Source organism: Phlebotomus papatasi, chromosome 3 (genome assembly GCF_024763615.1).
Source record: "Phlebotomus papatasi isolate M1 chromosome 3, Ppap_2.1, whole genome shotgun sequence".
NCBI lineage: Eukaryota > Metazoa > Arthropoda > Insecta > Diptera > Psychodidae > Phlebotomus > Phlebotomus papatasi.
Genome location: NC_077224.1, coordinates 15119825 through 15136070, shown reverse-complemented (window position 1 = coordinate 15136070; position 16246 = coordinate 15119825). Strand labels below are relative to the sequence as shown.

The window sequence follows — 16246 nt, the reverse complement described above, 5'->3', positions numbered from 1 at the left end:
GTTAATACGCAATTTTCGATTTTGATTTTGAATGGAAAAAATTTACATTAATTTCAAAATTAGTACAGATTTGAATATTTTAAAAGGTCTAAAGTAGTACAAATACAAGAGACCTTCTTCTCTTCCAATTTCTTGTTCATCAATCAAATTTCTAGTCATTAATACTCAATTTGATTAAGAGTAAATTCCAATAAAAGTTCATATTTTAGTACATACATGTGCTAAAAAACTTCACAGTAAATATAAAATAATAAATATTTTATGACTGGAAAGAAATATTCAAAAGAAAATTCTTCTAATAAATTTCTGTCATCTTATTTGATTTAGTACATACATGTGCTAAATAAAATACTTCACAGTAAATGTCTAATAGTAAATCTCCTGAAAGCATCCAAAAATACTGTAACTTTTAAAGGAACGCGGAAACGTCTTCAAAAATGTAGAAATACGTCCAATAACCATGGAAGCATGAAAATGTTTCGGGAAATGCTGAATCATTTTGAAAAACAAAAAAAAACATGAAAACGTTCCACGGAAGTTAGAAATGCATTTAATAAAGACGTGAAACATACAAAAAACCAGATCCACAGAGCAAGAAATGCTTCCTCTTTAAAATCTCTTTAAAATCTTCCTCTTAATTTTTCTAAAATCCTTTACTTAATTTCTCAAAATATTTAGTCTAAACTTTAGGTTTTAAAAATCGCACATTTTTTGAAAATTTGTGTTTACCGGGTCACAACGGAATTGAACCGATTTATAGATCACCTAAAAAACAGCCATTAATAACGCCAGAGTAATGGTGCTATTCCAATAAGAAATGAAAAGAGGAAATCTTCCACTTCAACTTTTTTTAGTACATGACTGTACTAATATTTTTCTCAGTCCTCTTTGTGTTCCAAAACTGTCGAGACAGGAACCAAAAGAAAGAAAAGTCGATAATGCAGATGCATTTGAGAACAGACATGTACTAAAAAAAATATTAAGGAAAAGATATCTCCTTTTCATTTCTCATTAAAAGAGCACCATAATGCAATGCGATTTCGGTTCAAAATTAATTGTCAGTTTAAAACCGGTTCACCATCGGTTTATTACCGGTTTAAAACCACTTAGAATTCAAAGATTCCAAGACCATTCTAACGAGTCCAAATTTGCCCCAATCCATTAATAAATACACTTTCTACAGTTTATTTAGCTTTAAACTTTGAAAAATAATCAAAAGGAATGATTGAAGGTCATTTTCGACCAATCACAGTGTTGTATCCACTTTCAAAGTGAATTTGAACCTTATGCAAAAATATCTTTGCAGCTTTCAACCATCCGAATACGACAATAACAAGAGTACGACATGGAGCTCTTACACCCAAAAGCAATGAATCCATTTCAAAAGACTCCCACGGAGGCCAGTTGGGCAGTAGTGCTGCAACTGGCTCTGCCATCCTCGACACATACTTGCAATTCATCACGGAGAATACATTTGGTAAGATCCCAAAAAGCTTGCTGGGCTCGGACTGGATGATGAGGGAGACTCTTTCAGGGATGGGAATAAGTCAGGAGCAGGCGGCTGCGGCCCTGCATGCCGCCAAGATGGCCCAATTGGGTGCCATGGGTCATGGACTGGACAAATTGCCGCCAGGCTTGTTGCCGTCGCAGTTGGATTTGCACAAGATCAACAATCAGGCCAACAGTTTGGACATCATTGGGAAGATTCAGCACAACAGCAGTGTGACCATTGAGCCGTCGGGGAAGAGAGAACCAGAGCGATCGCTTGAGATTAAGCGAGATGATGAGGAACCAATGGACTTGGGCACGGAGAATACTCAGACACCAGCTGCCAATTTGTCCAATGATGGGGACAATAGTTCAGGGGAAGAGGGTAGCTACTCAGACGATGAGGGTGTGGGAAATTCGTAAAAAACTGTGGACAATTTTAGGAAGGCTTGAATTTACCATAGAATTTAGAAAAATCTGGATAATGGGCTGCGCACAATTTTGATTTCCATTCGAAAGAGAAATTGGATCAAATATTTGGTAATTCAAAGTATTTTATTACAAACCATATTTTTAAAAATATTTATTCCAGTGAAAAAAATATTATTTTGGGAGAAACTAAATTTTTAGTACATGACCCAAATCAGAAAGATGAAAATTGAGAAATTTTCAGTGAAGCCGTAAAACAAAATTTAAAGAATGAGCCGGAGGACGGAAATTAGAAACTAGTTATTTATAATTCTTTCCAACGTTTATGGTTTTTAAAATATCAAGAACTTTTAAATTTAGAACTTCATTTCTGTACTAAATCTCAGACATTTAAAAAAAAAGTCTATTGAATTAACACAAAATCAATGAAAAAAGGTTTAGTAACAAAAATCATGAGGATGAGCTAGAACTAAAATTTTAGCACACGCATGTACTAAAGCCACTACCGATAGAAATTTATCAACTACAAATGATGGTAAAGAAGAAAATATTGAGTTGAAAGCAGTGTATTGAATTTTAAACGTAATCGATGTTTATTGACCCCACATTTTTTCTAGTACAAATACTAAAAAATCATAACAAAGGGAGAAAAATTACTTAAAATTTATTATCCTGAAAGTATTGATATTTCGTCAGTCAATCGGCAATTTTTCTATCTGCTATTTTGAGGTTAATACACAATTTCCGATTTTGAAGACAGATAATGAAAGTGAAAAATAGTTATGCATTTTGCAACAAGCATTTCATGATTGATTGATGAAAAATGACTGATCTTGAACAATTTAGTACAGTCTTCAATATCTTAAACGGTTTAAAATAGTTCAAAAGAAGTAAATAAAATTCCTATTCTTTTACTCAATTTTCATAAAATCTGTTAATTTCAATATCATCTTTTTTAGTACATGTACGTGCTAAACATTAAGTTTTATAGTAAATAATCGTTGCGTTGCCCCTTCCTCACGCAACGATATCCATTCATCAGCAATTTAAATTGTAATTGTAAACATAAATTGTAAAACTTTCATACATTTTTGGCTTAAACAATTTGGGATTCAGGGTTTCTGCCGTTTACCTGATAAGATCGGTCGTGGTAAGTCGGCGGCAGCCGCAGCCAAGCATTATTTGAGGAGAAATATATTGAATATTGAATTGAATATATATGATAATACATATTCTACGAATGGAAAAAATACATTAATTTCAAAATTAGTACAGATTTAAATATCTTAAAAGGTCTAAAATAGTTTAAATACAAGAGACCTTCTTCTGTTCCAATTTCTAGTTTATCAATCAAATTTCTAGTCATTTATACTCAACTTGATTAAGAGTAAATGCCAATAAATGCTCTTATATTTTAGTACATGCATGTGCTAAAAAAACTTCACAGTAAATATATAATAATAAATATTTTATGACTGGAAAGAAATATTCAAAAGAAAATTCTTCTAATAAATTTCTGTGTCATCTTATTTGATTTAGTACATGCATGTGCTAAATAAAGTACTTCACAGTGAATATTTAATAGTTAATATTAGATGAGATCATATATTCTGTCAGTAGAAGAGGTAAAAAGTTTGGAGTGGTATATCTCAGCTCCTGATGAACATAATTGGATGAGTGAACTATTGTTGGAAAGCTTGGTTCATTAGCTTTCAGAATCTGGTATATGTAATTGGCTATGGGTAAATCATGGTCATCCAGAACCATTTATGTCGAAGAAGACACTTTTTGCAGCGTCATTTTTGACCATGTACTGCTGGGACCAGGAGTGACCCACAATTCTCGCACTTGGACTGTTCGTTAGAGGAACTCAAAGGGTATAATTTGTAGAAGAAACTTTTTTTTTTGAACATCTTACTTTTTTTTATTCATCGACTTTTGCAAGAATTTTAAAATGTTAAACGCAAGGAAAAAATTGCAGAAATCCTTCTATTCCATTTTCTGGACAAACTAATGAAGATATCGACTTGGAATGTTCTGAGTACCCCCCCATAAGTTGATCCAAGGAATCCAAATGTCACTTCAATTTCATCCCCACGTCTATCCTTCCCCTCCAGAAATCACTCCTTTAGGAATATCTCAAGAACCAGACCATCGATGCATTTCATTTTGGGATATGTTTTAGAGAGTATCCTGGCGGACATTTCATTCATACATCTCAAAGACGTCCGACCTCTTCTTCTTGCACTTGCTAATAATCTGGTTAGAAGAGCAGAATTTCTTCTGATCAATTTTCTGACCAAAGAGACAAAGTTAGCGACTTTTATTGTTCTGAGTACCCCCCCATAAGTCAATCTAAGGAATCGAAACAACACATGCATTTGCCTCTCATCCCACTCCTTCTCCTCCAGAAACCACTCTTTTGGGAATATCTCACGAAATAAACCATCGATCCTTTTCATATTTGGATATGTTTTTGACATGGCCAAGGTGGACATTTCGTCCTCAGACACCAATATCATCCAGGAATTTATTCTTGGAATTTCTAAGGCCAATTAATAGACTGCGTAAGGGAGTGTATTTTTAACGGATTTAGACAGAATGTAGTTTATTTGATAGATCTTAAATTTTTTTACAAGCTTATTCAATTTTTACTTGGTTAAGTATTTCTTTTATGTTGAAATTCACTGGTACAAAAGTTTAAACACTTATTTTCTAGATTCCAAGAATAAATTCCTGGATGATATTGGTGTCTGAGGACGAAATGTCCGCCTTGGCCATGTCAAAAACATATCCAAATATGAAAAGGATCGATGGTTTATTTCGTGAGATATTCCCAAAAGAGTGGTTTCTGGAGGAGAAGGAGTGGGATGAGAGGCAAATGCATGTGTTGTTTCGATTCCTTAGATTGACTTATGGGGGGGTACTCAGAACAATAAAAGTCGCTAACTTTGTCTCTTTGGTCAGAAAATTGATCAGAAGAAATTCTGCTCTTCTAACCAGATTATTAGCAAGTGCAAGAAGAAGAGGTCGGACGTCTTTGAGATGTATGAATGAAATGTCCGCCAGGATACTCTCTAAAACATATCCCAAAATGAAATGCATCGATGGTCTGGTTCTTGAGATATTCCTAAAGGAGTGATTTCTGGAGGGGAAGGATAGACGTGGGGATGAAATTGAAGTGACATTTGGATTCCTTGGATCAACTTATGGGGGGGTACTCAGAACATTCCAAGTCGATATCTTCATTAGTTTGTCCAGAAAATGGAATAGAAGGATTTCTGCAATTTTTTCCTTGCGTTTAACATTTTAAAATTCTTGCAAAAGTCGATGAATAAAAAAAAGTAAGATGTTCAAAAAAAAAGTTTCTTCTACAAATTATACCCTTTGAGTTCCTCTAACGAACAGTCCAAGTGCGAGAATTGTGGGTCACTCCTGGTCCCAGCAGTACATGGTCAAAAATGACGCTGCAAAAAGTGTCTTCTTCGACATAAATGGTTCTGGATGACCATGATTTACCCATAGCCAATTACATATACCAGATTCTGAAAGCTAATGAACCAAGCTTTCCAACAATAGTTCACTCATCCAATTATGTTCATCAGGAGCTGAGATATACCACTCCAAACTTTTTACCTCTTCTACTGACAGAATATATGATCTCATCTAATATTTTATATTTTATCGTTGGAAAAAAATGTTTTTATTAATCTCTAAATTTATTTTCATTGTTCTAAAAATATAAAAAACGGTTATATTTTAGTACTTCATACATTTATACTGTCCTCCTAAAGTTTTACAGCCCTATAATATTTTTTTAAAGGAAACATTTCTTTAAAAGCGGTTGCGCATCGTTTTTTTATAACTTAACGTTATAATTCATGTGAGAAACACAATAATAATCAACTTAAAATACCAATTGAAATCCTATGGAATTTCAGTGCCGTTTTAATTGTGCGCAGTCTATTAGAATGAATTATTTCTGAAATATAGAAACTTACAAAAAGCTAAAAAATATCAGAATAAAGTCAACCAAGTTAAAAAAAAAAAAAGAAAAGCAATCATAAGTGATAGAAGTTCTTGTCCACAGTCATAAGAAGTATTCCCTTCAGAGAAATTCCACCCAATTCTAAAAAAAAAACTATTTAATAGAAGTAAGAAGATCAGCAAGAAGACAAAGCTAAAAATGAGATACCTCCAGGGACATTAAATAAAAGTTATACGTGCGAGAGAATCTTTCAAAGCCGAAAGATTAACTCTCAACATTACTTGAGGAAGCCTTAAGTTGTATACCAATTTTTATGAAAAAAAACAAATATTATACATGTATTGATATTCTAACGCTAAGATATTGATTGATAAATGCAGAAGACAAAAAACACAACAAAAAAAGATATGAGAACATTGGGAAAGAAGCTGATAAGAGAAATCCCAGTTTAAAAAAAACGTACGCATAATCGATTTAAAAAAATATTTAGTATACGGACTTAAATATACGATTTTCAAACATGAAAAAAATAAAAGAAACTGAATACAATGTAGCTGAACAGAAAGAGAGAATATTAGTGTATTTTACCAATGTGCTATTCATGTTGTTTGTTACAAAAAGAATTAACAAAAAAAAAGAAAATATTGCAAGATGAAAAAAAAGATTAGAGATCGCGTAGTGAAAAATTATCCTCAAGAAAATTTGTTCTTTTGAAAATTTTAAAAATAAAAACACCTTGTTCGAGAAATGAAGACTAGAAGCATGCAAAACAATTTTTTTCTTAATTTAATTAATTTATTTGTTTTTATAAATTGAGGATGATATAAATGAAATTTTTCTAATTTTAATTGAGAATCAACCGTGCCATTTAAATACGATTCATTTCGTATTTGCATGTAGACACTTTTATTTTCTTGAATATTTTTTGGGGAAATCTTCTTGCCACTTGGGTAGCAAGTAAAATTTATTAAAAGAAAAAAAAACAAGAGATAATGAAGGGAATTTTAGAGTGAGTTTAAAAGACGGATGCGCTAAATAAAGTAGAAGCATAATGTATATAGAATGTAATTTTGAATAATTAAAAAAAAAACAAGTGAAATAATGAAACAAAACAAAACTACCACAAGAGATTGAGAAAATGACGAGAAATGCAAATTTTTTGATATCAAGCCTGTTGCAATATCCCCTGAAAATGATATACCTCAACAAACTCAGTTTTTTTACACTTTAAAATATTTTTTTTTAAATAAATAAAACAAGAGAAGAAAAAACCGATAGAATACCACAATAAAAAAACTTAATATAACATGTCATAAATAGTTGTAGTAATTAACATTTTCTATTAAAAAGAAGATAAAGAAATATTTAAAAAATAGAAGAGATTATAAAAAACAAGAAAATATATTCTGAACAAATCCAATTTTTCTACCTCAAAAGAAAAGAAACGAGAGATATTCTTATTACTTTTGCATATAATTATTAATTATTTTCATCACTTCTTAATATTATTTTTTAAGTGTTAAACATCACCAGTTACAGTGATTTTAAGTGATAACAAGGGGGTGGATTCTGAATATCTATGAGAATTGTCGTAGGAGAATTGTCATACGGAAATAGATCGGAGAGGTTTCGAATAAATAATTAGGGCAGCTGGCATAACCTAAATCGTGTCGCTTCTCAGTGAGTCATTTGTGACAATTGTCATATGAGAATGGAATCGCAATTTGTGACAATTGTCATATAACAAATCATATGACAATTGTCATATGAGAAGAGAACCGCAAGCTCACAAGTAAACAAATGTTCTAATGTATTTAGCTTGAAGTCAGTCGTTGTGATTCGTAATGAGGCGTTTATGAGAATTGTCATATGATATTTGTCATGTATTAAATCATATGACAAATATCGTATGAGAACAGAATCGAAAACTTTTAAATAAGCAACTCAACTGCGGCAGCTGATGTTAGATCAATCGCAGTGATTTGGTTTCGGAGTGAAGAATCTGTGAGAAATGTCAAATGGAAATTGTCATATAATAAGTCATATGAGAATTGTCATATGAGAATATAATCGAGAGTTTTCGAAAAAATAACTTCGACAGCCGGCTTCTATTAATTAGTTAAATGAAATTAATCGTTGTGATTCAGAATGAGTCTCCTGTGAGAATTCTCAGTTGTGAAAATCGCCATATGATATTTGTCATATAACACAGTGCAACAAAATGAAACTTTTTTTCTTGGGATGGAAAATAATGAGTAGTTTCTTGTTCCTTGGTATGTCCTGAACATTTCTCCCGAAGAAACTTGTGGTCCATCACGTCAAGTTTCTGAGATATCTTAAGAAAAAGATCTTTAAGAAATTTTTCGAAATATTTGAAAAAAAATTGTTTATAATCAATAACGGTACATCCTAGGATGTTCGTATCAAAGGATAACTCAAGGATGTGTAGAGCAGGATTTAAGGACATTTTTCCTGGAACATCGCATATCCCTATCCCTAATTTTTTTAGATTTGTTTCATAAACTCCTAAATGTCCTCCAAATCCATGAAAAGGATTCGTGGGACGACTTGAATCCTTTACAAAAATAGTCTCCTGAATATCATAGGTTCGTAAAATATACCGTTATCCAGAAATTACGTATTTGAATGACTTATGAACCACAGAATTTTCTCTCAAAAATTCATTATTTTATTTCATATCTTCTACAAATAAATTCTAATGTCTCATAAGTTTTATTTTCTTTTTAATCCACCATCCATCACATTTATGACAAAAGAGAATCAAGATTCTTGCTTTTGTACCATTTTTCGTAAGGTGCAACGAATTGATGGTATTTTATTGCGTGCTCATCAGATTCTGTTGATTTTTGTCTTAAAAAACATCAAAGTGACAATACAGGAAGTGGATTTTCAGTGATATATTCACATCCACTTTTTTAAATGCTGGAATTATGTTTTTGCACAAGATTTTCGGCAATTTCTGTCCTGGTGCCTCCCAAACAATGGTAAATTACATTTTTAACCGATTCTCATGCAATTTTTTCATCTGGCAGCAAAGAATTTCTCAAAATTGAATCCTTTTCCAACTTTCGGATGTCAGGACCCGTGAAAACACCTTCTTCAATTTTTGCGATGCCGAGTTTTGGAAAAACTTCCCTCTAACGTTTGAAAGCCGCTTGCTAGTGATTTAGGGATTTTATAAAATTCTTTACAATTCCCAATTTTATGTGTAATGGTGGTAACAGAATTTTGTCCTTTTTGTGAGACCTTTAATGTGCGCCCTCATTCATCAAATTCGCTCAGAAAGCACAGAAGATATGATGTTTTGAATTTCGTGAACTTTGATCCCTCATATCTCCGGTTCTATTGATTAACTTGCACAACTTGCACACCTTGAAAAAATGAGTTTGAATTTCGATGAATTTTGACGCTATCGCAGCGCCACCTGTGGTGACTTTTTGAACTTCCATCTGAAAGTGTTCATGAGACAAAACCAAAAAGCCAAAATTTAGGTTGATATGTTAATTAGAACTGGAGATAGAGGCCGGTCAATATTCGAACTTTGACCCCTTATAGCTCGGGTCAGGGGTTATGGATCGACTTAAGTATTGTTTTGTTTGATAGGTATAATCTGCGGCTAAACATACTAAAATTTCTGCCCGATGCACAAAGGAATTTTTGAGTTATTTAACTTAGAAAATTGAGAAGCCTTCATTTTGATAATAGCGTCACTAGCGGTAGTTTTACGAACTTGCGATGTTAGAAGGAGAAGTTGCATTCCAGGAGAGCTTTCCAAAACGCCTTCGCTTTTTAAATTCTGACAATTAGAACGGGAGTTATGGCCTTTTGAAGAATTTTTTTTTGGACCCTTTTAGCTCGGGTCAGAGGGGGTCGGCGGACCTTATGTTTAGTATTGATCGAAAGATCTAAGGCCCAGCTAAAACATATTAAAATTTGAGCCCGATCGATGCCATATCGAGGTCTTATTGGCTTTATAGTGCATGTTGTTAAGATATGAAATAAAATAATGAGTTTTTGAGAGAAAATTCTGTGGTTCATAAGTCATTCAAATACGTAATTTCTGGATAACGGTATATTTTACGAACCTATGATATTCAGGAGACTATTTTTGTAAAGGATTCAAGTCGTCCCACGAATCCTTTTCATGGATTTGGAGGACATTTAGGAGTTTATGAAACAAATCTAAAAAAATTAGTGATAGGGATATGCGATGTTCCAGGAAAAATGTCCTTAAATCCTGCTCTACACATCCTTGAGTTATCCTTTGATACCAACATCCTAGGATGTACCGTTATTGATTATAAACAATTTTTTTTCAAATATTTCGAAAAATTTCTTAAAGATCTTTTTCTTAAGATATCTCAGAAACTTGACGTGATGGACCACAAGTTTCTTCGGGAGAAATGTTCAGGACATACCAAGGAACAAGAAACTACTCATTATTTTCCATTCCATTTTTGGCTGTTGCACAGTGTAATAAGTCATATGAGAACAGAATCGAAAGCTTTTAAATAAGAAACCGAACCGCGGCAGTTGATGTTGGATCTATCACAATGATTCGGTTTCGGAGTGAAGCATTTATGAGCATTGTCATATAATAAGTCATATGAGAATTCTCATACAAGAACAGAATTGATAGCGCTCAAGTAAACAACTTTACTGCAGTAGTTGGCGTTAGATCATCAATCGTTGTAATTCTGAATGAGGAGTTCGTGAGAATTGTCGTGTGAAAATTAAATGGAAAACTGTCGAATAAACAACTTAACTGGCGTTAGATCAATCGTTGTGATCCTAAATCAGGCATTTGTGAAAATTGTCATATGACAATTATCACATGAGATGAATAATACTAAAATGTTTTTTTCTAATAAAAACCTCTTACTGTGGCAGCTGACTTTAAATCATTTGTTATAAATCTGTCAGTCACATGTGAGAATTTTCTTATGATAATTGTCATATGAGAATTGTCATATGAGAACAGAATCAAAAACTTTTGAATAAACAACTTAACTACGGCAACTGACGTTAGAGCAATCGTTATGATTCTGAATGAGGCATTTGTGTGAATTATCGGATGATAATTGTCATTTGTCATATAATAAGTCATATGAGAATTATCATACGAGAACAGAATCGAAAACTCTCAAATAAATCACCTTTCTGCTATAGCTGGCGGTCAAATCAATTTTTGTTATTTTAAATAAGGCATTCGTGAGAATTGTCAAATGATCTTTGTCATATGACAAGTAATATGACAATTGTCATGGAGAACAGAATCAAAAGCTTTGAGATGAGCAACATAACTGCGACAACCAGTGTTAAATGACTCATGATGAATCTCTATAAAGCATTTGTGAAAATTGTTGTATGACAATTATCATACAATAATTTATTATGTGAGAATTGTCATTTGATAATTTTCGTATTTTGAATAGAGCCGAAAGCTTTAAAGTAGGCAACTTTTAGCTGATGTTGCTGAACTTGGCTTAACCGAGTTGCTTCCGAGTGAGTCATTTTGCATTTTGTAAAGTTATTTAAGTCATATTTTAACTCATGACTTAACTCATCGATTTTTCTTGGTATGACAATTCTCATTTGTATGCCAGATAGGCTCTGAAAGCGAAAATCAAATGCATAAGTGAGAATTTTCATGTGAGAAATGGTAGTGAAATTAGTCAAGAGAATTCTTGAAAATATCATGATAAGTCTCATCAGTGAGAAAGTCACTGGTTATAAAATCTGGAAGAACAAGGACACATAAAAAAGAAAAGGATACTTTCTCAATTTTTGAGCTAACACAACAAAAACTCCCATGACTTTTCTCACTCCAAAACTCATCACTGACAATTCTCAGGAGTTACTGAATCCACCCTCAACCCAGTTTATTTGTCAGAAAGATTTTTATTTTAAATCAACCCAAGTACTTCCAATATTGATCTAAGTGCTTCCCGTTTGTTGAATTTTCCCCCTCGAACAGCTTCCATTTTTTTTATTATGATACTAAGAATTTGTAAAGAAAAAACTTAATTTATTGCCAATCAATCATTTGTAAATTATGAATATTTTCACTAAACAATTGCCATATTATGAACTTTTTTCTTTGCCAGCATTTTAAGTACAATAGTTCTACAAAAAAAGGAAATAACAATACATTCTCAGCCAGTAAAGTTTAGCAATTGAATGGAAATAAAGTGAGCAAACAGAATAAATTGTAAAGAAATAAGGAGACTCAGGGAACAGAATACAACCAACCAAATAGACTTTTTGAATGACTTTTCTATTTAAAGCAATTCAGAGTCGATGGAATTCTTGAACGGGTACACAAACTTTCCATCCACAATGTGCATTTTCGTCCATACAAAAAAATGCAGTTGACATTTTCCTGCTTTTGAAAAAAGATAATAATAGTTTTGTGGGAAAAGTGAATTTTTTAAAAGAAAAAAAATATTTAGAAGGAGAAAAAATGCACAATATTTCATAGAGCAATACAGTAGTATGTAAATTTTCATGTACAAATTTGCTTGAAGCTCCTCATAGGTGGCTCCTTTTATTTCTTCTTTTTACGTTTTAAAACTCATTAATTACCTCAGTATAATGGTTAAAAAATCACGGGTATTTTCATGACAAGATATTAAAAAAAGAATATTGTAGTTCGATTTAATTATAAAGAACTTTGAAAGGAATATTGACGAACGTTGCTGTTTTTAAAATTGAGAAGGTATGGGGAGGAATTTCCTAAAATAGAGGTTATTTTCAATTAAGGGATAACCTAAAAATAATATAACCTATAATAAGATTTTATTTTTGTTTTTCTAAAAGAAATAATCTTGCTAAGAAGTTTGCTAATTGAGGTTTCTTTACTTTAAAAAATTTAGAACACTTTCAAAAAACTTCTACTCCAGATTAAGCAAGATATTTTTAAATTTTATCATCGGTTTAACCTCTCTGGACGAAGTCTTTTTGATAAAATTACATCAAACATCGTTACTTTACATTTGTTTTAGAAGACCTTGCGGCAGCAGTATGGTTTTTTGCTTAGCAAAAAATGTTTCTTGGATTTTTAGGTTATGTTAATCGTACGTAACATAACCAAATTTTTGCATTTTGCAAAAACTCAACAAACATCATTGAAAGGATTTCTTTCCTAATAGGCAGGAACTTTAAACCTTATTCATCTCAATTACCAAGAATTGATCTACGACTTTTAGGTTATGTTGATCCTAACCTTTAATGAGTAAACTAATTTGAATGTAAATTACTACAGCTACATTTTTCCCCTATTTCATGAAATTTTTTATGCAAGATTAAAATATTTGTGAGAGTTTTAGAGTTATTTAGCCTACACTTCCAACAATTTGTGGGTTTTTTAAGGTTATGTCCAACATGATTTTAAATTACCGAGAGATTTTTTGAATTGACTAAATTTGACTAAAATTGCTTCTAGTGTGTAGATACCATTAAAGAGAATCTTACATTTGAGAATTCTAAGATAAGATACTAAAACAAATATTTATTGGTTATGTCGTTGTGAAATATTAATTTTTTTCAACAATCCTGAGCCAAAACAGCTATAATAATTTTGAATGCTTTTATTAGGGACACTTTGCAGCTTTTAAGCGACCATTTAGTATCAATATTCATAGAGTGTTGAATCTACCTTGTAAAGTGAACATAACCTAAAATTATTACAATGCATACACTGAGAGAAATTCGAAAAAGTTAAAATAACATTCCGGAAATGTTAATTTTACCCTGCTGTATTGATCCGAAAACGGTGTAAATATTACCCTTTTTAGGTGTATTATGGGTCAAAGTTACTCTTCTTTCATGTTGATTTTACCCTTAAAAGGTGTAAAATTAACATTAAAAAATGTTGATATATTTTTACACCCAAAAAGTGTTAAAGTTATGACGAAAAAAAGTTAATCGCAGCCTCTTTCTTTTCTCAGTGTAACGTTCTTCTGGCAACAAAAAGGATTAACTTTTTCAAAGAATAATGTTTTCTAACGCATTAATAATAACTTGTTGACAGGAAAATTGCAAATATTTTGCACATGATGGCACTTCTAGGTTATAGATTTCTTAACAAAACCTCACTTTTATCCTCAATTTCTTATTTATTTGACTATTTTATGGAATATTTATGAGTGATTTAGAGTCATTTTATTTGCACTTTCGGCAATTTATAACTTTTTAAGGATTTTATCCAACATAACCTAACATTACTGAGTGACTTCTTAGCGCGATATGAGAATTGGGTTATAATTTACCCCAAACAAAGGTGTAATAATAATTTTGAATGCTTATAGATGATTTTTGAAGCTTTTAATCGAGAATTTAATATTAATATCCTTAGAGTGTTGAACCAACCTTGTACAGTGAACATAACCTAAAATTATTCCAACGTTTTATGGCTTACGGCAACAAAATTGATTCATTTTTCCAAATAGTAATACTTTCTACAGAAAAGTGGATTAAATTTTTTTGTTCACGGGAAGATTACAAGTTTTTTGCACCTATGTAACTTCTAGGTTATGTGTTTGTGAACAATACAGTAGACTCTCTCTCAATTGGGCATTTGGGGCAAAATGTCATCCGGTTTATCGATAGATTTGGGCGTCAAAACTTTTGTAAATTCCACAAAAAGCGCTCAATTATAAAGAATCACGATAAAATATGAAGAACTACAGCAAATTTGAGCGAATTAGCTTCATAATTAAACGTGAAAATTGCCAACAAAATTTAGTGCCCGATTGAAAAAGAGCCGATTGAGTGAGAGTCTACTGTACAGTGGACTCTCGCTTAATCGGCTTAATCAAATCTTTCGATAATTTGGATGACATTTTGCCCCATATGCCCGATTGAGAGAGAGTCTACTGTACCACACTTTTCCCCTCAATTATTTATTTATTTAACAAAGTTTTACTACATTACATCAATGAAAAAGGTTAATACAACTGGCGTAACGTATTGAAACATAATAGTTTGTAATGTTTATTTGTGACATAACCTCAAAACAACATAACCTCCAATGAACACTTTTATTTTAGGAAGTTAAACTCTCAAACTTCCAAGGAAGTTTATTGCCCTGTAATCTTCGTAACTTCAGAGGGAAATTATTAAATGTTCTAAAACTTTTAGGTTATTTAGGAAATGTTCTGAAACACTGAAACTTTTAGGTTATCTTCAAAGTATTTTGCCAATTAAATGTTAGCCAAACAAGATTATTTTCTTAAGTTTGAGGCAAATTTAGCACAGAAAAACAAACATAATTACCGTGAACTTAGCTCTCAGTCGAACTTAACTTCGAACATAACCTCTTATTAATTTTATTTAGAAAATTCCTCGCCTACCCTGGATTCAAAGTTCGTCAATATTTCTTGCAAAGAACACCAGAAGAACTTTGAGGAATCATTGCAAAGATTCCTCACACTTCTTTTCTATAGAATGTGACTTTTTTTTAATTACCTCAAATTATTTTTGGGACTAAAGATACACGCAAGAAATAATTATTATTGCTATCTAAATAGTGAGAATATGAGAATTCTTATAGAATAGTGTAATATCTAAGAAAAAAAAACAAGTATGATGGAAGAATGTATAGAAAAAATTGTGTTTTATTGTCATATATGTTTGTAAAACTATTTGAGAAAAAAATGGGATAAAGTTGGGAGAAAATTAGAGAAGATATTTGAAGTAAAAATTATCTAAGTTTTATTATCACGTAGAAATACTAAAAAGAAAAAAATGATAAAAAAGGAATGAAGATGAAATAGGGATAGTCTTAGTTTAATCATTAGAATGGTAAATAGTTTATTATTTGAATTTATCATTGAAAAAAAAACCATTGTTGTGAATTTTATTGATAAAAACGGCGCGATAACGGGAAAATTTACTAAATTTATAGATGAAGCTGCACTTTAGTAAAAAAGAAAAAAGAAAACTGAAAACTAATTTTAGATGCGATCTTGAATTCCAGAAAGAATGGTACTTAATTTTCTTTTGTAATCTTAAGACGTGTTATCATTTTTAGGGTCTTGGTGGTTTCTATCCCAGAAAGAATTATAAGGAAATTCTTTTGACAATTCTATTATTTTTTTTTTTGGAAAGAAATTTAATACTAAAATCGTGTGATGATTTAGCGTTACTAAAAATATTTGAGTTTTCTTTGTTGTTTTTCAATTCAAAATTTTTTAGCTTTTTTCGGGATTTTTTTACAAGGATTTTTTTGTACATTTTTACCTTAATTTTTTAAAGAATCCTTTTTAGAAAAAAAATTAAATGAAAGTTATGACACGTTGGAAAAAAAATTGGAGAGTA

General features: G+C 31.6%; 1 protein-coding gene across 15 annotated transcripts in view; it reads left to right on the top strand.

Moving 5' to 3' along the window:
• LOC129807826 (protein abrupt) overlaps positions 1-12629 on the top strand; it is a 169800-nt gene extending 157171 nt beyond the window's left edge. For 7 of the 15 annotated variants that reach the window (XM_055857352.1, XM_055857347.1, XM_055857351.1 and 4 more), the window contains one exon: positions 1307-3081. In XM_055857352.1, the coding sequence (XP_055713327.1) occupies positions 1307-1911 (605 nt within the window). In that variant the 3' untranslated portion in view covers positions 1912-3081. Of the gene's footprint in view, positions 1-1306; positions 3082-5740; positions 6259-12033 lie in introns of those variants that run through there. The other 8 variants (XM_055857358.1, XM_055857357.1, XM_055857354.1 and 5 more) reach the window with 4 other exon arrangements.
• Positions 12630-16246: the final 3617 nt, after the last annotated feature.